Source organism: Nannospalax galili, unplaced genomic scaffold, assembly GCF_000622305.1.
Source record: "Nannospalax galili isolate Female #2095 unplaced genomic scaffold, S.galili_v1.0 scaffold312, whole genome shotgun sequence".
Lineage (NCBI taxonomy): Eukaryota > Metazoa > Chordata > Mammalia > Rodentia > Spalacidae > Nannospalax > Nannospalax galili.
The window spans coordinates 4,144,500-4,162,008 of NW_008335967.1; the positions used below are offsets into that span (position 1 = coordinate 4,144,500).

General features: G+C 43.2%; 1 protein-coding gene across 1 annotated transcript in view; it reads left to right on the forward strand.

Annotated features, from left to right (window-relative positions):
- Positions 1-12,746: 12,746 nt before the first annotated feature.
- Positions 12,747-17,509, forward strand: part of Efcab10 (EF-hand calcium binding domain 10) — a 9,074-nt gene continuing 4,311 nt past the window's right edge. The window contains exon 1 of the mRNA XM_008830738.2: positions 12,747-12,889. Coding sequence (XP_008828960.1) covers positions 12,763-12,889 — 127 coding nt within the window. The 5' untranslated portion in view covers positions 12,747-12,762. The remainder of the gene's footprint in view (positions 12,890-17,509) is intronic.

Below are 17,509 nucleotides of genomic sequence, written 5' to 3' on the forward strand. Positions count from 1 at the left end.
CACAGTCCCAAGCAAATGTTCACTCATTGTGTAGAACATAGAACCACAGGAAGCAGATTTGAAGCTTGGTTCACAGCAGGACGATTAATAAACATAGATTGGATTGCTCACAGTCACAAAACATCAGCATGGTACCTTTCTCATCAGCAACTACTTTTATCTATCTACTTTTGTCTTCTGAGAGAATGGCTACTCAAGCCTGCACCTGCATAAGTGACTTCTCAATATATTCTGAAACAGGCCTGTGCATCCTGGTTTTTCCAATTCATATGAAACCTATATTAATTCTTTTTAAATATAATTAATTATTTTTTATATTTTATTTATAATTTTTGTGTATGAATGTACTGCCTGCATGTATGTAAGTGTACTCATGTTGTGCAGTGCCCGTGGATGTCAAAAGAGGTCATCAGATCCCCTGGAACTGGAGTAACACATAATCATTAGCCACCATATGGGTGCTAGGAATCTAACTCAGATCTTCTGCAAGAGCAGCCAATGTTCTTAACCACTGAACCATCTCTCCAGCCCAATTGAATTATTTTGAGACAGGATCTCATATGCCCCAGTCTAACCTGGGACTCCATGTGGCCAAGGTCAAGTTTTGGGTTACAGGGGTTTACCATACCACACTTGGTTTATGCAATGCTGGGAATCAAACTCAGGGCTTGTGCATACTACACAAGCACTCTACAAGCTAAGCCACATCTCCAGCTTGAATGGTTGATTCTTTTTAAATATTTTCTTATTTATTACATTTTATTCATTATGTGTGCACATGCACAAGACATGGTGCACATGTCTCTGGAGGTCAGAGGACAACTTGTAGAAGTCATTCTCTCCTATCACCATTTGGGACCTGGGAATCAAACTCAGGGCATTAGGCTTAGTACCAAGCACCTTAACCAAAGATTGAGCCATCTCACCAGTCCAGCTAATGGTGGATTTTTTAAAAATATTTTTTTATTTATTATTTTTTTATTTTATGTGTATGTGTATTGCCTGCATGTATGTGAGTGCACCCATGTCGTGCAATGCCATGGAGGTCAGAAAAGGGCTTCGGATTCCCCTGGAACTGGAGTTAAGGATGGTTCGTAGCCGCCATGTGGGTGCTGGGAATCGAATCTGGGTCCTCTGCAAGAGGAGTCAGTGCTCTTAACCGCTGAGCCACATCTCCAGCCCCTAATGGTGGATTTTAAAAAAAATATTTTATGCCGGACGTGGTGGCGCACACCTTTAATCCCAGCATTTGGGAGGCAGAGGCAGGCGGATCTCTGTGAGTTCAAGGCCAGCCTGGTCTACATAGTGAGTTCCAGGACAGCTGGGGCTAAAGATTGAAGTTTTTGCAACTAGTTTGGTTATTTTTTTTTTTTTAATTTTACGTATATGAGTTATTGCCTGCATGTATGTAAGTACACCCATGCCTTGCAATGCCTGCAGAGGTCAGAAGAGGGCATCAGATGTCCTGGAACTGGCGTTATGGATGGCTGTTAGCCACCACGTGTGTGTTAGGAATCCAACCTGGGTCCTCAGCAAGAGCAGCCAGTGCTCTTAACTACTGAGTCATCTCTCCAGCCCCCATAATGGTAGATTCTTAAAGACCCTTTTGTACATATAAGAAAACGGAGGCACACAGGTCATAGGAAGCACAAGTCTGCAGTTGGCTGCTGGCTACCTGTGAGTTTTCCCTTCAGTTCACTTTCTTGCCATTGTACTGCACTGCTTCCTGAACAAATAAGCTCTACCTACACAGTTTTCCCTAAGCCATTCTGAATGTTTCCATACAGATGTTTTAAAATCCCATGTGTCTCTGGCTGGCTTACTCAGGTTTCTGCAATTCATTTTGCTAAAATACTTTTCTCCCTTTTGATTTTTCCCCATTAGGCAATAGGTACTTGCCTGATGGATTATTTCTTGCTTTCTGCTCTGATCGGGGTTAGTACAGAGCAGCAGTGGGTTTTCTGTATCTGTATTCCTGAGTGAAGTGCATGGGGATGGACTTCCATGTTTGTTTTCGATTCGCTGCATCTTTATCATCCATTCAACTAGAAAAGTAAATGAGAAGATGTAAAAGAGCTGAATGTTCAGATGCCAAATCAGTCCCATACAAGTGTGCATCTTTGCAAAATCACTGTGGGAGCTTGCCAGGAGCTTGGAGGTGTCGTGGTTACAGAGACAATTCAAAAAGCAAATCTGAGCTGAGGTCATTAACATTGGGAAGGCACTCTTAATTTAAAACAATTATGGAACTCTCTGGGTTTCCCCTTTCCCCTTCAATATTTCAGCGAGTTTTTAGTCAAACAGTATCATCACAAAGGCGTTTGCTTCCTCTGCAGTCTGAACAAGTGCTGTGGAGGCTGCTGCTGCAACAGACGTGCCGACAGACTCAATAGGATTTCATTTTCTCTCAGCCCACTTCCTGGCTGATTTCCCAGCAGTCTTATCACTAAACCCAACCCTCCCCCAGAATATCTCTTCTAGGTTCCTGAATAATCCAGACGCAGCCATGGGGGATGGGGAAAGAGGGTAACAATTCTGGCACATTTTTGAAATAGGACAAAGCAGAGCCTCATGGGAAGAAAAATAATGGGGACGGGTCATTTGTGGCGCTGGCGATAGAATCGTGGGACTTGCACATGCTAGACAAGTACTCTACCACTGAGCTACACCCCCAACCCCAACTTTTCTTCAGGAAAGAATGAGATGTGTGTTTATCCGTTTTCATAAGGCTTTTGTTTCTGTCCAGCTCAATACACTGAGACCAATTTGCACAGTCCAGGGATTCGACATTGAACAGAGGGTTGACTGTTGTAGGATGTATCCACAGAGGTGCCTCAGGCCTGAGCTCACCTTCAAGCACATGGAGGATGCTCCTGCCAGACTCACACTGAGCCCAGCATCATTTAACATTTTAATTAATGAATTGGCATTCAAAGTAACCTTGGTGAATTAAAGCCATGAATACAAACACTGATTTATGGAATAGCTGTTACCTTTGGGGAGCACAAGGGAGATGTCTGGAGAGCTGCAGATGTTCTGTATCTTGACCTGAGCACTTGTTAAATGGGTCTATTCATTTGTGAAATATTTATCAGGTTATATACTTAAGATATTTTCATTTTCCTGGGAACTCTTAAATTTACAAATTTACACATGTGCATATACACACAGACACAGAGGAGAACAGCAAATTTGGAATGATAATTGTCTTAACAGAAAGAAGGAAGTTCTAGTATGGTTGGAGAATACTGATGAAAAGTCCATTTTCTCCTGCAATTTCCTTAATCCAGTAGGGACTCAGAGGAGGAAGTGAAACAGTGCCTTAGAAATTGGAATAGAGGGTTGAAAGTCTCCTATGACATAGGTTTCCACAAGTTCCCCTTCACCCTTCATCTCCCATATGCTGCCAAGTGCCTACGCTCCCTCCCTGCCTGAGGCCCCCAGCACAGCACTAGAGGGTTTCTGGAGAATTAAGTTGGACTCTGAGAGGTTCAGGTTGGAAAGATACCAGGCCCAGTAGAGAAAGTTATCTTGGGTTAGGGGTAAAGGGTAGGGTTTGCACAGAATTGTCTCTTTTCATCATAAATACATCTGTAGAACTGTGGGATGCACATCTGTATCCCCAGCATTTGGGAATTAGAAGCAGGAGGATCAGGAGTTCATGGTCATCTTTGACTGCACAGGTTTGATGTAAGCCTGAGATAGGTGAGATGCTGTCTTTAAATAAATAAATAAGTAAATAGTAGTTTGTTACAATTAACATGTATTGTTTTGGGTATGTTTATTTTTATTTAGGTAAACAAAATGTCAATACTCCTACATCATAGTGACACATATAGCCACTGGGTCCTATAGCTCAGAAGTAGAACATTTGTCTGGCTTGTACAAGGCCATGGACTATATGTCTCCAGCACCACACAGGAGGTGAGTGGGGAGAACTATTAGCCAATCTTACCTCTCTACTTCCCAAGGCACAATGCCTGATTCTGGGCTTTGAGCTTAAAAGGACTGAATAGGGGGTGGGGATGTAGCTGTGGAGGAATGTCTGCCTAGCATGCACTGGGCCCAGGGTTTAATTCCCAACACTTCAAAAATAAAAAATAAAAAAATTATAGTTAAAAAGGGGGTTGGCAAGATGACTCGTCAAGTAAAGGCCAGTGTCACCAAGCCTGATAACTTAAGTTCAATCCTCAGGACCTACATGGTCAAAGGAAAGAATCCCCCTCCCCAAGAGTTGTCCTCAACTCCCCAACTCCCCAAGAGTTGTCTTGGACAGCCAGGACAGACTTATATTGCAGTGAGCTGTGTGAGGTTGAGGTGAAGTACTAGGAAATGCAGATCAGAGTAGTCCACAAGAGTCTGGGAGCATGCAGCTTCTGCTTGGTGTGGAGCTGCTGTGACTGTCCACTCAGAACCTACAAGACTGATAAAACTGGCTTGGAGTTGTGGGTACAGGACTATTTCAGTCATTTAAATTTATTAAGCATTCTCCAGATGGTTCTAGAGTGGAATGACCAACCGTCCTGGCTCATTCAAGAAACTTTAAGTGATCAAATTGCAAAAAATCCCAGGTAAGCTGGAACATTCACTCACACTGTGGTTCACTAGCCTGAAGCTTGGGCTGTGGTATCAGGCTGACTTGTCAATCTGACTGGCAACTTAGAGATATACCTCAGGGTTACTTGGGGGGGGGGTGTCGTAGTGGTGGTGGTGGTGGTGTGTGTGTGTGTGTGTGTGTGTGTGTGTGTGTTAGGGGTGGAGGGAGGAGCTGTGTGAAAGGTACAATGGGAGACAGGAGCAGTCAGAATAGACTGTGGGTTGATTTTTTTCTTTTCTTTTTCTGTTTTCTGTTTCAATCAGGGACAAATCAGAAATACCTCAACTTGGAGTTTTAGTTGTTAAAAAGTAGGGAAGGGAAGAGGCTAGGGCTGTGTCTCAGTGGTAGAGCACTTGCCTAGACACCATGCATGAAGCCCCAGATTGGATCCTTACCTTAGAGGTGAGAGGGGGAAGAAAAACTCACAGGCATCCTCCTAATTCTCTTTTCTCTGCCTCCTGAGTTCTGGGTTTATGGGTGTGTGCTGTCAACTGGCACATATCAATAATTATTAGTTTACTACCAATACCAGCATCATCACCATACCCGCAGGGGAATCCCTGCCCTTTTACCCATTTCTTGAGTAATACAGGTGTGGTGTGGAGCTGGAGACTGCTCCAGGGGCAACTGGAAGTCTTTAGCCTCCTGGCAGATGGCAGATGGCAAGGTGGAAGGGTGTGCTTTCTCATGACTGGGAGGGTGGCCAGGTGGCATACAATCTTGTTTCCCCTTGCAGAAACTGAGAATGCATTGCACAAATACTACTAATGCATCGATGTTCGACTTCAGGATCATAGGATGCATGGACTTTTGTGGCTGGCCTGTAGTCTAATTCCCCTTGTTGTTACTTTTCAGTGGAAGACTAGATTAGGCTTTAGTGAGCGTAGACCAGAATGAGATTGCTTATACAAGGAAGACAGAGAATGGCTTATGCTTTTAAAATTTATTATTATTATTATTGTTGTTGTTGTTGTTGTTATTATTGAGACAGGATCTCATGTAACCCAGACTGTCCTTCACTACATAGCCAAGACTGGTCTTGAGCTTCTGATCTTCCTGTCTGCATGTCTCAGTGCTGGGATTACAGGCGTGCTTTGCCATGCCCAGTTTACATGGTGATGGGGTTAAAAAACTATGACTTTATTTGTTAGGGAACCACTCTAACAATTAAGCTATAGTTCTAGCCCAAGGAGTAGCCTTGATGGCCTGTAACTTGTGATCCTCCTGCCTCATCTTCTTTGAGAGATATCAACACAACTTCATGATGAAGGGCTCCTTTCTCTTCCCATGTTCCTTTCATTTTCTCTGTCTTTCTATTCTGCCTGCATCTGTGTTGCATTAGCCAGAGTTGCCAGCATGCTGCAGCTGTCTATACAACCTCAGACAGGTCCACTGAGTCTCTTCCCTGCTGTGTTAGGTGAGGTTGCACTACCCACTTGATGTTGGCCTGGGTTGGTATTGATAGAAATGAGCAAATGCTTTCCTTCTCACTTTTAAAGCCAGTGGGTCTACACTTACTTGCAGACTGCTGGCTCCTTCATTGACTAAATTCAAATATTTATTGGACACCAGCTGTATAACTGACATTACTTAGGAACTGAGCAACACTGAACAGTCCAGGTCTCGTCTTTTTGGAATTTTAAGGTGATTCCTAAAGGTAAATTTGGAGTTCAAGTTACTATGAAATATACATGTTTTTTAGAATGAAAAACTTTCAGAATGTCGATGGAGCACATTTGGTAATACCCTCAACCTTACAATGAAAATTTTCCACTGGGAGTGTTCCCTATAAAAGATCACTTTCCAATCTGGGGCATTCTCTGTGTGTGTGTGTGTGTGTGTGTGTGTGTGTGTGTGTGTGTGCTGGATAGCTTTAGTGTCAACTTGACACACCTGGGTTGAGGGAGCCTCAATTGGGGAATTGCCTCTAGTAGACTGGCCTGTGGCCATGTCTGAAGGGCATCTTCTTGATGAGTGATGTGGGAGGGCCCAGCCCACTGTGGGTGGTGCCACCCCTGGGCAGGTTGCCCTGTGTTGCATAAGAAACAGGCTGAGCAGGGGCCAGGGGAACAAGCCAGTAAGCAGTGTTCCTCCATGGCCTGTGCTCCAGTTCCTACCTTGGGCTCCCTGATGATCTGCGACCTGGGAGATGTAAGACAAATAAACCCTTTCCTCCCCAAGTTGGTATTGGTCAGAGTATTTTGTCACAGCAATGAAAAACAAACTAAGACAGTGTGCATGTGTGTGTGCACGTGCTAACAACCCTCTGTTATTAGCATGCACCATGTCCAATAATATGTAATGCTAGGGATCCAACCAGGGCCTTGTGCATGCTAGGCAAGCACACTACCAACTAAAGCCACATTCAATGTTCTCTGTTTTTTGGGTTTTGCTTTTGTTTTTTTCTTTTGGTCTTTTTGAGACAGAGTGTCCCAGATGGCCTGAAACTCACTATGTAGACCAGCCTGGCCTCAACCTCACAGAGATCTGCCTGCCTCTTCCTCCCAAGTGCTGTGATTAAAGGCAAAGGCCACCACACCTGGGTCTGTTTTTGCTTTTTGATACAAGGTGCTCCATGTAGCTCAGGCTAGCCAAGTACAACCCTTGATCCTCCTTCCTCTACTTCCCTAATGCTGGGAGTACAGGTGTGCACCACCATACCTGCTTAGTATCTCCATTTTAGAAAGCAGTTTGGCTCTCTCTCTCTCTCTCTCTCTCTCTCGTTCCTCTCTCCCTCTCTTTCTTCTTCCTTCTTTTCTTTTTTCTTTTTATTTTTTTCATTTTAAATTATGTGTGTGGGTATGTACACATGAGTGCAGGTTCCTAAGGAGGCCAGAGGTATCAGATCCCCCTGGAGCTGGAGTTACAGTTGATTGTGAACCACCCAACATTGATTCTGGGAATAAACTCAAGTCCTCGCAACAAGAGCAGTATGCACTCTCAACTCTCTCCAGCCTTCTTTTTTTCTTTTCTTTGTTTTTTTTCTTTTTTAACCTGGGCTGCCTCTTGGTTCAACCATTCCATGCCTAAGTATTTACCCTCAGATATAAAATGATATATCCACACAGTCCCAAACTGAGAAGATCCAAATGTCCATTAATGGATAAATAGAAAAGCAAATCATGGCATACCTTCACAATGGAGTCCTACTCAGCAAGAAAAGGGAATGAACCACCCCCAAGAAAGAGAGTACATACTACATAGTCCCATTTATATAAAACTCTATCCGATGGAAGCTAATGTCCAGGTATAGGTAGCAGTCAGGTTGCTGTGGGATGGGATTGTGGCAGGGCTTTGATATGTGTGATGAGGGGCATGTGTGAGGGCATCTGTGATGAGTTCCATGGTTACTTACATATATCAGGATCTATCAAATACTATGCTTTTAAAATGTGCAGTATATTAAATGTTAATTATGTCTCAATAAAGCTGTTAAAACAGCAGCAAAAACAAAACATCCATGTCCAGGCCTCATCCCAAGAGATTTGGTGTCACAGGCTCATTATAGGGTCCAAGTGTCAGCACTTTGTTTTGTTTTGCTTTGTTTTGAACTCCAGCTCTGATACCGTGGCAGGTCAAGCCAATTATTACTAACTTCTTTTTTTTTAATTTTTAGTTTTTTAATTTTTCATTTATTTTTATTTCACATATATGAGTGTTTTGCATGCATGTAAGTGCACCCATGCACACAATGCCCTCAGAGGCTAGAAGAGTGCATTGGATCCCCTGGAACTGGAGTTACAAACTTTTTTTTAGCTCCCATGTGGGTGCTGGGGACTGAACCCAGGTTCTATTCAAGAGCAGTGTTCTTAACCACCGATCTTTCTCTCCAGCCCGTTGTTTTGTATTTTTGAGACAAGATCTTGCTATGTAGTCCAGGCTGGCTCTGACCTTGTGATTTTCCTGTCTTTTCCTTCCAAATGCTAGGATTACAGGCCTATGTCACTACCCCTGAGGCAATATCAGAAGTACTTTGTTAAGGACTCCAAGTGGCAGCCCTGACTGAGAACCATTGCATGCATGCCTTCCACCAAGTCACTCTCTCAAACCACTAACAGGATTAGGAATAATCTTAAGAGGAATGAGGAGGTAGACAGAGTTCAAGAAGGAGAAGCATATGAGGATTTCCCAGATAAGGAAGCCCAGTTTGGCTCAAGAGATAGTGAGGACAGAGAATAGCTGACTCCACTAGGTGGCACCTGGACACTTCCCTTCAGCAACATTGCCAAGGGAACTGGAGATGCAAGGCACTGTCTGAGAGACACTGAGAGGCAGACCATATCAATCCATTGTGGAGAAAGCCATAGAAAACTGTTGAAACAAAAAACACTCAACAACTGGGCAAGGTGTCAGTAGGGCCCATGTGCTCACCTCAGCCTGACTTCAGAGGTGGAGGAAATTAGATCATTGCAATGTTAGTGTTATTGCAGGTTCTGGAAGACAAAGAACAGAGCTATTTACTTGGAGTCAGGTAACTCCAAAAGAGAAATCAATGAAGTTCACAAGAAGACAAAATGTCCTCAGCTGTGGTGCTGAACTGTACCCAGGGGTCCCATGTAGTCACCTCTCCCTCCATTCAGGGATGTTCCTTATGTTTTTTTCATACTTTATTTTTTTTTTTTATCTTATGTGTATGAATGTTCTGCTCGCATATATGTATGTGTACCACATGTGTGCCTGATGCAAGGAGCCCAGAAGAGGGCATCAGATGCCTTGGAACTGGAGTTACAGAGGGTTGTTAGCCACCATATGGGTGCTGGGAACTGAACCCAGGTCATCTGCAATAGCAGTCAGTGCTCTTAACTGCTGAGCCATCTCTCCAGCCTGCAAAATGATATTTTCTTGTAGTTTTAATTTGTTTGCAACATTGCTAAAAAAGCTGAGATTATATATATCCATTGGCTATTTGTACTTTTTGTTGTTACTGCAGTTTTAGAGAGTGACCCAACTGCTTTGCACTTCTAGCATTCTACTGCTGAGTGATATGCCCAGCCCAGTATTTCCTTTTCCTTAATTTTTTTGTTTGTTTTTTGAGATAGGGTCTCTTATCTAGCCCCATCTAGCCTGGAACTCACTATATAGATCAAGCTGGTCTCGATCTCACAGAGATTCGCCTGCCTCTACCTCCCAAGTGCTGGGATTAAAGGTGTGCCCAGCTTCCTTAATTAAAAAAATATTTTAAATTGTTTTACTTTTTTTAAAAGAAGCATTCTCTTTTAAGATTTATATGTGTATGAGTGCTTTGCTTGCATGTATTTTAAGTGCACCGTGTGCGTACCTGGTGCCCATGGAAGCCAGAAGAGGGCTTTGAAGTCCCTGAAACTAGAGTTACAGTTAGTTGTGGGCTACCACGTAGGTAACTGGGAAGTGAACCAGGTCCTCAGCAAGAACAGCAAGCACTCTTAATCACTGAGTCATCTCTCCAGCCCCATATTTTTAATTTTTTTCTTTTCTCTTTTTGGTCTTTTTGAGACAGGGTCTCCCTGTAGCCCCAGCTGGCCTGAAACTCACTATGTAGCCCAGGCTGGCCTCAGTCTCACAGAGATCTGCTTGCCTCTGGTCCCCAGTGCTGGGATCAAAGGCATGTGTCACCACGCCCAGCTATTTTTAATTTTTATGCTGCATGTGTGTCTATGTGTGTGTCTGTGTGTGCTCGTGCACACATGTGTGTTTAGGTGCCTGCAGAGGCTAGAACAGGGCATCAGATACCTTGGACCTGGAGTTGCAGGCATTTGTGGGTGTTGGGAGTCAAACTTGAGTCCTCGCCAAGCACAGCAAGCACTCTTAACAGACTAACTCCAGCCATATCTCCAGTCCCTCCTTTTCTTGAGGTGTCTGGTTCTGGGCTAACTCTTTGGTGAAAGATAAGGGGCATAGGCTTCAGAAGATAGATCCAAGGACAGAAGTCTAAAGTTTAGTTCTTTTAATTTTTTTTTATTTATTTTTAATTATGTATATATGTGCTTGTCAGTGTGTGGGTATGTGCACTTGAGTGCAGGTGCCCATGGAAGACAGAGGTGTTGAGTCCCCTAGGAGCTAGAGTTACAGGTGGTCTTGAGTCATCTGATGTGTCCTCTGGAAAAACAGTATGTGCTCTTAATTGCTGAGCTAGAGGCCTAGATTTTAGTTTCTTAAAAAACCAAAAATGAATTCAAAATCAAACACATAATGAATCTGATGTGTTTCTGGCAGAGTTTACCTCTGCTGCATCACCTGACATCACTGCAGGCTTGGTTCTGAACACACAACACACACACTTTGCACTACCCATGCCCATCTCATCACACAACAGCAACACTGCCTGAAACACCTCAGCTCAGGTTGAAGCTATCACAATGAACTGCAATTACTCTACATGCAAAGTTTTCTGCTTATATAGAAAAAATGGTTCCATTATAGAACACAAAGACTTTTAGTATTTTACTACTGTCATTCCTCAGCATGTATGAAATCTGTATATTTGGTCATATTAAAAAGATTTACTTATTTTAATGATCTGCTTCTGCCTTCCAAGTGCTGGAATTATAGGTGCACACTGCTACACCCTGCTGCAAATTATGAATTTTGTGTTTTATTTTGCAGTACTAGAGATTGAATCTAGGGCCTCCCTCACACTAGACCAGTATTCTGTCACGGAACTATACCCCCAGCCTTTTAATTTTTAAAATTTTATTTATTTGCATTTTATGTGTATAAATGCTTTGCCTGCATGGATATAAGCATATCATGTACATGCAGTGGCCATGGAGACCAGAAGAAGGCATCAGATCTCCTCCTAGTATAGGAGTTAAGGATGATTGTTAGCCACCATATGGGTTCTGGGAACCTAACTCAGGTCCTCTGCAAGAACAGCAAGTGCTCTCAACTGCTGAGCCATCTCTCCAGCCCCTCCTCCAGCCTTTTGAAAACATCTTTTGGCTATGTTTGTTTAGATTTTTGTTCGCTTAGTGTTATTGTTTCAGTGCTGGGAATTGAACCCAGGATCTTAGGGATGCAAGGCAAGTACTATACCACTGAGCTACACCCTAGTCCTGAGTGTTTGACTTGTTTGATTTACTACCTTGAGTGTAATAAAATAAAATAAAATTGTTAAATGAATTTTTACTTGGGAAAAGGATACAACTTCCAACAATTATTGAAATGGCCTTAAACATACTTCTGTCATTTTGTGTTATGCATTTATGAGCGACAGCATTCTCAGCTTTGACAATTATAAAATCAATATACCAATCAACTCCAAAAAACATAAAGATGCCTTGCAGAATCAAATATTCAGCCAACATTTAATTCCTTATGTAAAAACAGAGGAACACATTCATCCACCTTATTAGTACACAAATTTACTTTCATCAGTAACAAATGGCCAAAGTATGTGTATACCAAAGAATTTTTTTGTTTTCATTTGGTTTGGTTTGAGTTTTTGAGGCACAGTCATGTAGCTCAGGCTAGCCTTGACCTCCCTATGTAACCAAGGATGACACTGAACCCCTAATCCTCTTGCTTCCACCTCCCAAGTGCTGGCAATACAGATGTGCACCAACACATCTGGATTCAAAGAGCTGTTTTAAAATACATTTCTTTCTGATCTATTAACAGTAAATGTTTGACTTATATGCCTATATACCCAGGGTCCCATAGGAAAGGGGTTGAAAGCAGGAAAAGGTTAAGTAACGCTGGTCTACTTAAGCAGCAAACATTTCGAAGCTCAGGGTCCAGATGGTTTCTTTCACACAAATCAGCGGCTGAGACCTCCTGCCGGGAGCCAGCACCATCCGTGCAGGCTGCTCACCGGGAAAATGCTATCTAGGACTCTCCGCCTACAACCTCAGAATTGCAAAAGTTCTTTTGTGTCATAGGTAGATCCCGTGTTCACAACACTGAAAGCCTCATCCTCGGATTAACATTTACCTAGCTAGGCCCAAACAAAGCCTCCATCCTCGGATTAACATTTACCTAGGACCAAACAAGCCCAGCTCCAGCAGAGGAAGGACCTGACACCCGCCCCCAAGAGCACCTGGCTCTGCCTGCCTGCCACACCCACCCTTCCACTCCCGACAAGATGCTGGAACTGTGCACTCTCGCAGGGAGGGGGGAAAGGGGAGAGGTGTCACGTGACCATATTGCGTGGCGTTGAGCTTCCCAGACGCTTTCTGGTCACCCTAGCAATGGCCCAATGCAGACCGAAGGCAGGTCCCGACAGCAGGGAGCTCCAGGCCAGGATGTATTTAGAAAGGCATCAGATCATGGAGCTGCTGAACCAACTCACTAGCTTCCTCCTCTTTGTCAGACCAAGTAAGGATTTGCTTACAGATTGACTTTCTGTTCTACCTGCCTCCCTATGCCAACGGCCCCCAGCCAGCCCTGATCCCTTCCTGACGCCCTGTCCTCCCCTCTCACTCCATCCCCTGCCCCCAGGCTGCTTGATTCCCACTGCTGCTCACCAGCTCTGTGGCCCCCAGTTAAACGTTCTGAACAACCTCCTGGTGCCCGCCTCAGCTCTGCGGTTGGACGAGAGGCTCTGGACCGCCTGGCTCCAGGGCCATTCCCTTAGTACTGAGTGCTTAGCGCAAGACTCTGAAAGCCAGTCTGTTTCAGTGGAAAATGGAGACTACAGTAGCGATTTCATGGGAACCCAGGGAAATTTTAATTAATTACATTTAAACCAGCCTTGGTCTAGGGAGAAATAGATGTTCCCAGTACCAACCCAGATGTGAAAGAGTCTCTAGTGAGGGAGCGAAACAAACTATTGACAGGGCCAGCTACCGGGATGTTCTGAGGAAGCAGTTTTTCCTATTTTTATACATCTGAACCCCATGCAATGTTTGAATCATTTCATAATTTTTGATTGGTGTATGATCAGAAGTTATGTTGCTGGAAGGGCATTATAGCCTCCCCAGGGGTGAATTGGAACTTGCTCAGGAGTGACCAAGATGCCAAAACTATACATTTACTTCTGTAGAAAGAAATAGAAATGTCACCATTTTAACTTTGCTTTCTTGAGACATGGCTTCACTGTGTATATCTTGGCTGGCCTGGAACTCACTCTGTAGGCCAGGCTTAGCCTGGAACTCACAGAGATCCACCTGCCTCTGCCTCCAGAGTGCTGGGATTAAGATTAAAGACAAGTGCCACCCTGCCAGGCCTAACATCCTAATTTTGAAAAAACAAAAGCCACTCTGACCACCTATAGAATGATAAAATTATTTCTAATTATTTTAAAACAATAAGGCAGAATTTTAAAACATTCTACAATGGTGAAAACTTTTTTTAATGTGCTGTGGTAAACTTCCACCAAACTGATTTTTTTATTACATTTACTTATGTGTGTGTAGTGTGAAAGTTAGAGAACAACTTTAGGAGTCTGTTCTTTCCTTCTACCACATGGGTTGTGGAAATTGAACTCAGATCATCAGGCTTGGTGGCAGGTGCTGCAGAGCTATCCCACCAGCCTGAGTTTTCTGGGTTGTTTGTCGTTTTGTGGGGGGGGGGGTTCCCTAAGGGGAGGGCAGGGGAAAGGTGAGAAGGAGGGTGATAAAGTGAAGTCAGAGCTTTAAGGCTGGGTAAGCCATGTTTGCCTATTCATAGAACAGGAATGGGGACTCCTCCCTGCCCTCTACATCTGGAGTGTTGGGCCAGCACTGTTATGATTGATAGGCTTGGGTTAAGTAAGCCTTTGATAACTGAAAATGTCCTTTCCCATGAAGCATCTAATTTTAATCATATTAACTTCCAATCATACGTATATACATACAGTTCTTTTTAAGAACACACTTTGCTTACTGTAAATGTACCTAAAACAAGTCTAAGCTGGATTGGCCCATTACCCAAGTTTCAGGATATGTTTGGCCACAAAAGGGGAGTTCCTTAGGATTGCTCTGGAGCTCTAGGTCTGTTCGTTTGTAGCGTGGTACAGGTGGAGGTCACAGGTTACCAAGTGCATTGTTTGGAAAGAGGTGGGTGTATAGCTTTAGTGGTTTCCTAGGACAATGTACTTTGAACAGTAAATATTTTGAGATCTCACATGTATGAAAATGTCTTATTGTAGACTCAAAACTTGGTGATTACTGGAATGGGTATAATCCTAGGCTGAAAAACGTTCTTCTCAGAACTTTGAGGGCATTATTCCATTGTCTTCTAATTTCAGATGTTACTCTAATGAAGTCTGGTATCATTAGTTTCATTTCTTTTTCTTTCTTTTTCTGTTTTTTAAAAATATTTTATTTATTATTTTTATTTTTTGTGTATGAGTGTATTGCCTGCATGTATATAAGTGCATTGTGTTGTGCAATGCCCACAGAGGTCAGAAGAGGGCATCAGGTCCCCTGGAACTGGAGTTATGGGTGGTGTCAGCTGCCATATGGATGCTGGGAACCAAACCCAGTCATCTGCAAGAGCAGCCAGTACTGCCTAACTGAGTCATCTCTCCAGTCTTTCTTTTTTTGTTTTTTTTGGGGGGAGGTTGTTGTTGTTGTTGTTGTTGTTTGTTTTTGAGGCAGGGTCTCATGTGGCCCAGGCTGATTTCAAACTCATGTCTACTAAATCAGAGATTTTTAAAATATTTTAGTTACTATTTTTATTTTTTATGTGTATGAACGTATTGCCTGCATGTATATAAGTGCATCCGTGTTGTCCAGTGCCTGCGAAGGTCAGAAGAAGGCATTATATCTTCTGGAACTTATGGATGGTTGTTAGCTGCCAAGTGGGAGTTTAGAATCGAACCCAGGTCCTCAAGAACAGTCAGTGCTCTTAACCTTTGAGCCATCTCTCCAGCCTCTGAGTCATCAGTTTTTTAATGTGTGTTGAGATCAAGATCAAATTTTTTCCTGGAAATTTTTTGGATTAGCTTTTTATCTTATTCCTGGTGTTCTGATTATTTATATGCCTTGGAGTGGTTTCGTTGTTGTTGCTTTTGATTTATTATGCTAAGTGTTTTGCAGTCTTTCTAAATTTCTTGGGTTAAGAAAACGGCTCAGTGGATAAAGGGCTTGCCTCCTCAGGCATGAGGACCAGAGTTTGGATTCCCAGAACCCACATAAAAGCTGGGCAGGCATGGTGGCTGCCTATAATCCCAGCACTCAGGAGGCAGAGGTATCCCCAAGGCATAAAGACTAGCTAGACTAGCCAGAATCAGTGAGCTCTGGGTTCAGCAAGAGATCCTCATTAAATAAAGAAGACATAGGCTGGTGAGGTGGCTCAGCCAGTAGAGCTAGCTGTGGAAGCCTGACAACCTGAGTTTGATCCCCAGAACCCATGTAAAGGTGGAAGGAAAGAACCAACTTTGCAGAATTGTTCTCCAACCTCCACATGCACACACACGAGCGCATGCACGCACACACACACACACACACACACACACACACACCAGAACTATATAGTAAGCTAGGACCATCTTGGGTAATTGGGACATTTGGACATCTTAATTATGAATATCAAACATTAGATGAATCAAAAAATAAAACTGAAAAGACAAAAACATCATAGCAGCCAGTGAGTCAAATAAACTTAAAATTGACTTTTATATTCCTTACACCAAAGAAAAAAAGGAGGAAGAAAGGGAAAGGAGGGAAGGAGAGAGGGGAAAGAAAAAAGATTAAAGTTTTAAAAAATATTTTATTTATTTTTATTTTATGTGTATGCGTGTATTGCCTGCATGTAGGTAAGTGCACCCATGTCATGCAATGCCCGCGGATGACAGAAGAGATTGTTGGATCCCCTGGAACTGGAGTTATGGACAGTTGTTAGCTGCCATGTGGGTGCTAGGATTCGAACCCAGGTCTTCTGTAAGAACAACCAGTGTTCTTAACCACTGAGCCATCTCTCCAGCCCCAAGATTAAAGTTTTTATTTCCCTGAGCCAAAAGTCACAACTTGAGCCCACTTATGAGATCTGCCCGGCTAGTTTGTTTTTTGAGACAAGGTTTCACATATCCCATCCCAAGCTGATCTCAGACTTATAATGTAGCTTAGACTAGCCTTGAACTCTTATTGATCCCCCTACCTCCACTTCCCCAGTGCTGGTGTTACAGGCATGCATCACACCTGGCCTTAAATGGTATTTAAAATGACACCATTTGTAGACTATTGGAAACTTGAATACTACTCACCTATGTAAGGATACTGGAAATTTGGGGATTTGAACTGTATTGTGATCACAGTATTGTGGTAATATGAAAAAGAAAAGTTGTGATGGTTCATCACAGTCATCAACTTGAGGAAATCTAGAATCACCTAGGAGATGGGCCTCTGGGCTTGCCTGTGGAAGATTATCAGGATCAAGTTAACTGAGGTGGGAAAAGCCACCCCTGTGGGTGGCACCATTCCCAGTGTATACTCTTAGGCCTATATAAAAAGGAAAAAGTGTAATTTGGTGTAGTGGCACACACATTTAATCCCAACACTCGGGAGGCAGAGGCAGGAGGATCTCTGTGAGGCCAGCCTGGTCTACATAGTGAGTTCCAGGTCAGCGGGGACTACAGGGAGACCCTGTGTAATGGCTAATCCTGGGTGTCAAGTTGACTGGATCTGGGATTAAGTGAAATGAGAGAGATCTTCTTGACTGGATCATCTGAAGCTGGAAGACACGCCCTAAATGTGGGTGTTACCTTCTGATGGCAGCCCATATAAAAGGCCATGGCAGAGGAGAGGCTTGCTTTTAGCCATTTGACTTCTCTCTCACTGGTAAGTTCGTCTTGCTGCTGTAGACTGAAGAATTCCTTTGGAATTCATCAGACCTTCAGTGCCAGATTAGGACTACTGAGACATCCATCCTTGTGGACTGAGCGACTACTGGATTCTCAGCCTCTCCAGTGTGGTGCAGCCATTGTTGGACTACTCGGACTCTATCTTGTGAGCTATCTGATAAATCCCTATATATAATATATATTCTACCGGTCCTGTTTCTTTAGAGAACCCT